General features: G+C 37.6%; 1 protein-coding gene across 1 annotated transcript; it reads left to right on the forward strand.

The window, feature by feature from the left end:
* Positions 1 to 8,444: 8,444 nt before the first annotated feature.
* Positions 8,445 to 8,861, forward strand: LOC149188429 (uncharacterized). Its single transcript, XM_089409953.1, has one exon. The coding sequence runs from the start codon at positions 8,445 to 8,447 to the stop codon at positions 8,859 to 8,861; it is 417 nt and encodes a 138-aa protein (XP_089266079.1).
* Positions 8,862 to 9,402: the final 541 nt, after the last annotated feature.

Consider the following 9,402-nt stretch of genomic DNA (forward strand, 5'->3'; position numbering starts at 1 on the left):
ATAATATGGAAGGAGATTAATCTTCTTTATTAAATGGTAAAAAATTCATCATACTGCATCATGAAAGTATTATTTTGCTTTTACAAAGGTGAAGGCCCATAGTTATATTATTTATAAGTTCCTTTTCACATAGGAGTCACACACTTGAATTATTTGTTTTATTATTAAATATCATGAGTGAATACCATATTTGGATACCATCGTGAATGGCATGGATGAATATTGCGGAGAATGACCATGTTTAAACACCACAGTTTGTCAAATCCATAAGTTTGTAACCACGAATAGAAAAACTCTAAGATTTACCATATTGATTTGATGGAAAACATGGATAGGCACCAATTTCCATAGAACTCATGTTACAAGCTTTAAATATTAGTTAGGGAATCTTATAATTATAAAATCTAGTAAATTTTAAAGATTGACCATGTTGATTCGATGGAAAAGGTGAATAACCACTGACTTCCAATTGCATCAATCCTTCCCCCTTAGGAAGCAAAAATACAAAATGCATCAAGTTCCCTCATTCGATATATACAATTATGTTGAATTTACCTCTTGGTGAGCCACTTTCCTTGATGAAGATGCTTCCCTATTTTGACAACTTGGTAGAGTTTTATGCTCTATTGGTACATATTATTTGTCATGTTTTCCATGATTTGATCCATTGTTACCTGAAATGTTTGGGGAACATCATTCCATTCATATTTCTATTTGTACTTGGAACTAGCATTTTGTGTGAAACCATGAACTAGTTGTTGTAACCGTCGCATCCATTCAACAATTTTGGTTACTTTCTTTTCTTCTGCCTAACTATGGGAGGATTTTATTGGTGAAGATGCATCTATAAGAGTGACATCCATGGGGTCTACTAGCTTGAATCCTGAACACATTCAAAAATATTTTTCACCAATATAGTTGTGAAGGCCTATATTATATCCATGGTGAGCATATGGAATTTTTTCATCCGATGTATGTTGATGTTTGAACTAGAAGTATCGAGGCACCCTCATATGTTATGAAATATTCATTGGATCCTCATACAAGATTTTCTACATGTTTATGTTCTCTATAGATATCTTATATTGAAGATGTGTTGGTCACAATGGCCTTTTGTTCTCTTCTAGCTAAATTGTGTAGCGTACAATCTTGGAAGTATGAAAGACTAAATTTTGGCATTTTTTACCAAAATTAATGAGCTTCCCATAGTTCGAACTACATTTTCTATCATGTAGAGCTGATTCCCTAAAGTAACAATCACACAGTCGGGTAAATACTAACAAATAACATAAAAGTTCCTCAAATAAGGTTTTCCTAGAAAAAAGTCATAAACCTATAGTGAAAACACATCACGTAGTACCTCACATTTAAATGGCTTGATGTTGTAAGAGAGGTGGAATTGTTGGATGACAAAGATGTCTCTTCCATGTATCAATCAACCAATGGTGTATGGTTAGGGGCGTGGCATTATCAATAGCTTCAATATCTTGATGACATCGATGCAGATCGGGTTCTTCTGGATCCCATTGTCAACAACGAAATGTAGTGAGGTATCGTTCACCTTCATCTATGAAAATAAGAGGAACTCCCCTTATTCAAGCTCCTATGGCTCTTCTAGTTTGATATTTGTGGTTATAATGGTATCACTATGTTTTGCATTGGTTTTATACTACTTTATCATGCTCTAAAATATAATCAAAGCTAGAGTTTATTTCTATTTATTTATGCTCTACTAAAAATGATTGTGTTTAGTGATATCAATCCATGTTGTTCTAGGGTAGTTTGTGGAACTCCCACTACTTTCAAGTGTCCTTCTTTACCTCTGACTTGGGATAGTTGTCTTGAGTTTGGCTCTCCCTAATCCTTCCCTTGTTTTGTGAGTTATTTCCGCCTTTTCCAACATTTTTCCATGGAGGCTTTGCATACTTGAACTACCACTTATTCCTCTACTATAAATTTTTATTAATTGTGGTAGCATGTCAATAGGTAATCCATATTTGTTTTGAAGTACCAATGTATTTCATTATGGTACTTTAGAACAAGGTGCCACTTAGAGTCTCGAATACATAACTGTTGGGTGAGGAAAAAGGTATGGTTTCTCTTCATAAAATGCTTTATTTACCATTCATTCTTATATGATTATCTCTGTTTATAGATTAAATTAAGGAAAATATCAACTAAAGTTGGATGAAAGCATTTGGTGAAAAAATAGGCAACTCTAGCACAAGAAACTGATTTTTTGCTATCTTTGTGTTGACAAAATAACACGAGGCCATAAAAGGGAAAAACTACAGCGTCTTTGGCAGACAAGGTAGCGGGAGATCAGCTTGAACAATTCTATTTTATCACATGATCATATTATGTATTGTGAAATCCTTAGGATCCCGTGATCCTGAGGATTCTCTTTTATCTAGTTACTCTTTTATGTTATATATTGGGCCGAAAGGCAATTCGAGACAGTTCAGAATTTGATAATCTGTAATTGTTATTTTTGAAAACTTATACATTGTTATTAGTGACTTTGTAAGGTGCTACTTACATTAATGAAAGAAGGTTGTGTTTGATACATATTCATATTCTGAGTTCTTATTAAGTGGAGGCTTCTGGTGACTCTGGGCCCGGTCATGAGAAGTTCTACTACTCCCTTGTGTTATAGTCTTTATATTTAGTCTCTTCTATTAATTTAATGTTCATTCATTGGTTATTTCATTTATTGTAAAGATTTGTGATATTGATTCATACCGCTGTTCAATTAGATTCGGAGTGAAGCCGTGTGACATACTTAAGTAATGCTTTGATTGGAATGAGTGAATTAGTGTTAATAGTAGATTGTTGTTCATTTCAATTGATGTTATCATAGATCTTAGAGATAATTCTAATTAATTTCCATAGATTGCAATATAGATCATTTGCTATTTAGAAATCCTTTATTGTTATTTTTCGTTCAATTGTTGTTTGTTGTTCAATTACCGATTGATGTTCAATTACTGTTGTTGTTCAATTGAGAATTGCAAGTTAATTTGGATTGCTATAGAATTAACAATGTTGTTCAATAGTTATAGTTTCTTTCCTTGATTGAGTAAGTTAGCCTTAAGTCTATTTGAACAATTCCAAGTGTGATTCTTATTTGCATTCAGTTTCAATTGATTTCAGAACAAGTTGCATAGAATTGCAGAGTGTGTTAAGAGTATTTCTTCCATAGATAGTTCTTTCCATAATTGTGTGAATTGAATTGAAGAATTAGTCATTAGTGATTGCAATGATTCATCATTAGATAACCTCTAGATTCACTGCATATACTATGCTAACACTCTTGAGATAAAAATACTTACCTCGGGTTGACAACTAATGTAGGGATTGAGATTGCCTGTAAAAAGACATCTTAGTGAGCCAACATTTTGGCATTGTTGCCGAGGAGAGTGTTTCAAGTGATTGTTTTTATTTTTGCTGTGAAATAATTGGGTTTTAAAAATGGAAGGTAAGAACCTGCATACCTAGCAAGTAAAGTGCTTTCTTACTTGCCCGCTTTACAGAAAAATCTTAGAGGTTAAATAGGAATTTGTTTTTATGAATGACTAGGAATAGAAAAATAGAAAAAGAGCAGAATCCTCCACCAAAACCCACAAAACCCAAAGGATCGGTGAACCTTGGGAGAATGAACTTTATAGACAAAATCGTAAGAAGAGCAGAGTCTCAAGCATTAGTAGGATTCCAAGCTATACCTGGAAAAAGTTCTATTGTTATCCCTCAAGCAGCAAGCTCACCATCTGTAGCTTACGCTGAGATTCAAAGCCAAGTAGGAGGATCGGAACAGAGTCTTCAAGCTACAATAAGTTTACACTCTGATCCTCTACAAGAGGGAAAATCTTGTAACTTAAGAGAAGGAAAAGGAGAAACTAGTGGGGCTACTAAGGCAGAACCACAACTGTCTGAACAAGGATCTCCTGAGATCCCAGACCTAGGTAGTGCTGCAAAGCCAGCTCGGGTTGCTAACTCTCTGCTTACTTCAGAAGCACCCCTTGAAGTCCCCAAATATTATTGGCACATCTTTGACCAAATGGCAGATCAGCCACCCTAAGGTTAAACCTCGACATTAGAGTACCCCATAGTCAACCAGGTGGCCAATGCTCCCATGAAGGTTATTCCTCTGCAGAGCATCCCAACATTCCATGTGATGATCACAAAGGATCCGAATTCTTTCCTGTTTAAGTTTGACATCCTTTGTAGAGGGTATGGCTATACCACCGACACCAGAAAGCTAAAACTATTCCCTTCCACTATGAAAGGAGCATCTCGAAGCTGGTTTATGGGTCTAGGTGGGAGAACTGTCAATTCTTGGGACGAAATGAAAACCTCCTTCCTTAAAAGGTACTAGGACTCTTGTAAAACTAGGGAACTAAAATATGAGAATTTTAGGATGATTGCAAAAGATAATGAAACACTAGAAGAATATGTAGAATGATTTAATTATAATTTGCAAATGTCTACACACACTGCCATACCAAAATAAGTCTTAAGAGATATCTTAATTAAAGGAATGAAAGAGGAATGGGTAGAAACTCTGAACTTAACGGGAAAAGGAGATGTTTCTCAGGAATATTATGATGAAATTATTCATTTGTGTATGAGGTGTTCGCGAGGAAGCACACACACAAGAGTAGGAAGCCAAGATCCCATGAGCAGAGGAAGCAAACCACATAGTGGAGGCGTAACACAGATGGAGATTGATAACCTCCTGGAAGATTTTAAGATGGACATCCTGGGCACTCTTACAACACATCTAGACTTCCTACAGGCTAAACAAAAATAGGCCTTAGCAGAACACAATTTGGCCATCTTCTGGCCACGTTGTCGAAAGAGGCACAACCAACGGGAATTCCCATTAGACATGGTTCAGACATGTGCTATTTGTACTAAATATCATGACACTAAATAATTTCCATCATTACCAAGGTCGAAAGCAGTATTCAGAGAAGCAAAGGAAGAAACAAAACCGGTATATCTGATGAACCAATGTTGACAATGGCAAGCTAAACCTACGAGTACGTCACAACACACACCCCAATTATTTCCTTCCTCGTAGTTTAATCAACAACAGAACCTTGGGGCAGCCTCTCAAGGCTAATTGTCCTACCCAAATTGGTAGAGCCTGTCATGCCCTATGACATCCTGGCCAACACAATCTTTTCCAGGAAATGGTTGGCCAAATTCTCCTTTTACTTCTGTTTGGTAAGGCAATCCCTATCAATCCAACTGGCTTGCCCCCACCTCTCAAAATCAAAACTGGTCGACAAATTGGCAGCGACCTCTAGGGATATCCAATGTACCTACGGGGATAGGCCCTCAGTCTCAACTTGCATTGTGAACTCTTTATACATTACAGTAGATTTCTCAAACTCTTCTGCAGTCGCAGTTACTAGCTCAGCTGAACCCAAATCCTAATAACAAACCAATCCAGTTGGTACAGATTATTAAAAAATCAGAGTATGAGATTGAGCAAGAAGGAATGTAATGATCTTAGATTGAGGTTGGGGGGTGTCATCACCCCTGAGGAAAACAGGGACCAACCTTCAATTGAAAGTGTAACTCCACTTGTACATATTCCACCACCTGTAAATAATATTGAACCAAGGAAAGGGGAAGAGACAGATCAACATGATGACCCTGAAAAACTTATAGTTACTTCTCCTTCGTTCCCCAAAAAAATAATGATACCTAAACCAATATCCTACCTTGATTTCGATCTTGTAGGGGAACTACAAAATTTTTTCATTAAGATCCCTCTCCTCCAGGCCATTCAAGACATTCCCATCTATGACAAAATAATCAAAGAACTGTGTGTAAGGAATCCTGCGAGGAAGGTAAGAACCTCACCCACTATCCATGTTGTAGGAACCTTATCCAATTTACTCTTGGGAGAGGAAACTCCAATCAAGTACGAAGATCCTGGAAACACCATGGTAATAGTTCATATATATGGCTGCTCTTTTCCAAATACACTAGTTGATCTAGGAGTCACCATTAACATATTAACAACAGAAACTTGTCAAGAACTTGGTATTACAACCCTGGAACCAACCACCACTTTATTAGAACTTGCCGACCGATCGGTGGTAAGACCAGAAGGGACTTTACAATATATCACAATTTTTGTTGACTCATGGGAATAACTAGTAGATTTCCTAGTTATAAACCCAAGGAGATGGTTGGATGGGCATCCTTTGATTCTTAGTCGACCTTGGATGAGAACAGCTAATGAATATATTGGCTGCCAAGAAGGAAGCATGACTATTACAAAGGGGGATGTTGTGAAAAATATTGTGTTATATCTTCTTGCCAGGCCAATTTTTCCCATTGTAAAAATATGTAAACATCCACCACCATACCTGGAAGAGAGCATATTTTCACCACTCACAGTAGCAGAGGCACTATAATTTAAAGATCAGACTAAATATGACATTATCAATAATGTTATAAATCAGCCAGCAAATGTGAGTAATGTACAGTGTCAGATGTTGAAAGTGATCCTTGAGAACGAAGCCATGAAAGATTCCATGAAGGATACAAATGACCAGCATATTCAAATGACTTTTGTTCATAATAGCAAACTCATTGAGATCGAGCCAGGCAAAGTTATAAATATTAATGACAATATAGATAGTGAATAGCAGCAGAGGCTTATCCAAGTCTTATAGAAAAATAAAGGGGCTTTTGATTCGGATTATCCTGATATGAAAGGGATAGACCCACAGCTATGTACACACCACATCTATACAAAGAAGGATGTTCGACCCATCTGGCAACCTCAATGGAGGTTGAACCCACACCTCAAGGACATCATGAAAGAGGAATTGCAGAAGCTGCTGGATGTAAACTTTATTTATCATATCTTGGACAGTAAATGGTTCTCTCCATTGGTTGTTGTCCCTAAGAAAAATGAGAAGTGGCATATTTGTGTAGATTATCAGGAGTTGAACAAGGAAAGATAGAACGATCACTTCCCCCTCCCATTCATCGATCGGGTCCTCGATACATTGGCAAGGAAGCAATTCTTCTCCTTTTTAGATGGTTTCAGTGGCTACAATCAAATATAGATTTCCCCTAAAGACCAGGATAAAACAACCTTCACCAGTCCCTTGGGTACATTCGCATACAGGGTATTGCCATTTGGATTGTGTAATGCCCCGGCCACGTTCCAGAGAGATATACTCAGCATCTTTGCTGATCTAATAAATGAAGGACTTGAGGTATATATGGAAGACTTTACTCCATATGGGGATGACTTCGATCAAGCATTGTAAACACTAAAAAAGTTCTTAGAATGATGCATTGCTACCAGGTTGTGCTTAAGCAATGCCAAATGTCACATGATGATGATCAAGGGCGTGATTCTGGGACATTATATCTTTGCAGCAGTAATACAGGTAGATCGAGCAAAAATACAGGTAATTCATTTACTGCCTACCCCCTGCACTCAAACAGAGGTACCTAGTTTCCTGGGATATGCAGGTTATTATCGTAGGTTCATTAAAAAAAATTCACAAATTGCTACACCCTTATATGTGCTAACTGGAAATGTTGATTTCAGTTGGTTTGACAAGTGTGACATAGCTATTGCAGGTTTAAAGAAACTAGTCTCAACAACACCGTTATTACGTGGACCAAATAGGGAGATGCCTTTCCACATCTCCACGGATGCATCACATGTAGCTATAGGCGTTGTCCTCGGCCAGGAGGAGGAAAATAAACCTTATGCTATATATTATATTAGAAAAAATCTCACTTCTATAGAACTTAATTATACAGTGACAGAAAAAGAATTCTTAGCTATTATTTATGCAATAAAGAAATTTAGACACTATATAACCATCTACCGAGTATTTTTGTACACCGATCACTCTATCATTCAGTATTTAGCTAATAAACCGATCACAAATGGTCGAGTAACACAGTGGCTATTTCTTTTGCAGAAGTTCAACATTACCATTAAAGATCGTCCAGGGAAGGAAAACCCTGTTGTTGATTTTCTATCTCGAATTGCGAGAGTGAATGATCCACTGGTAGTAGATGACTAATTTCTGGATGAACACCTGTTTTTCATGGCAACCAAGACTCCATGGTACACAGATGTGGAAAATTATCTGGTATTAGGTAAGCTACCTAAACATTTGATGACAAGAGAAATAAAACTAATCATTTTGCGTAGTACCTGGTTCTCTTGGATAGGCCGATATCTTTTTCATACAGGGGCCGACATGTGTATAAGTAGATGTATCCTTTAGGATGGGATCCATGACATTCTGAAGGCTTGCCATGACGAGCCTTGTGGGGGACATTTTGCAGATCGAAGGACAGGACATAAGGTATCGCAAATGGGTTATTATTGGCCCACTATTTTTAAGGATGCTAAGAAATATGCCCAGGCCGGCGATAGTTTCCAAAGTATGGGCCAACCTGGCCAATCTGATAAAATTCCTCTGAAGCCCCAATTAGTCACAAAGCCCTTCGAGCATTGGGCATTGGACCTCATGGGTCCAAACCATCTGCCATCCAATCAGAAGGCCTACATACTAGTAGCCACGGCTTATGTGACAAAATGGGTGGAAATAGTATATTTACTAAAAGCCATAGAGGAAGCAGTGATTAACTTCCTTTTTGGGATATTTGTGCGGTATGGATTACCACGAGAAGTGATCACAGATGGGGGAAAGCAATTCACAGGGCACAATATTACTGCCACTCTCAGAAACCATCATATTATGCACAGGATCACTTCTCTGTATCACCCGCAGGCAAACAGACAAGTCGAAAGCACCAATAAGGTTATAGAAGCGATTCTGATTGAGAAAATCTCAACATAATAGTGGGATTGGGCTGCTAGACTACCAGATGCCTTGTGGTCCTACTGTACGACTTGGAGGAATACTACTAGATACTCTCCGTACCAGCTTGTGTTTGGTAAGGAACCAATTTTTCTAATCGAATTTGAAATAAAGACTCTAAGAACAGCCCAAGCAGTGGGGCTGGATTTAACAAAATCCCAAATCAAGCGTCTTTAGCAGATCAACAAACTAGATGAGGCTTGACTGCTTGCTTTGCAATGAACTTCAATAATTCAACAGCAAAGGGATAAATGGCATGATAGCATTATCAAGAAGAAAACTTTTCAAAAAGGGGATTGGGCACTTCTGTACGATTCTAGATTCCAGGACTTCCCGGGAAAGTTGCAAATAAGATGGCTCGACCCTTATGAGATTCAAGAAGTGCATAATAATGGTACTCTTACCTTGACTACCATTGACGGATCCAACCATTATTTTAAGGTAAATGGTCATTGAGTGCACCTATATCATCAACCACTTAGCAAGGAGTCTTTCTACGAGCAGGTACTCGAGGAACCCT

The sequence above is a fragment of the Pinus tabuliformis genome, chromosome 3_1 (genome assembly GCF_031772625.1).
Source record: "Pinus tabuliformis cultivar Carrire ecotype Pingquan chromosome 3_1, CPIR1, whole genome shotgun sequence".
Classification (NCBI taxonomy): Eukaryota; Viridiplantae; Streptophyta; class Pinopsida; order Pinales; family Pinaceae; genus Pinus; species Pinus tabuliformis.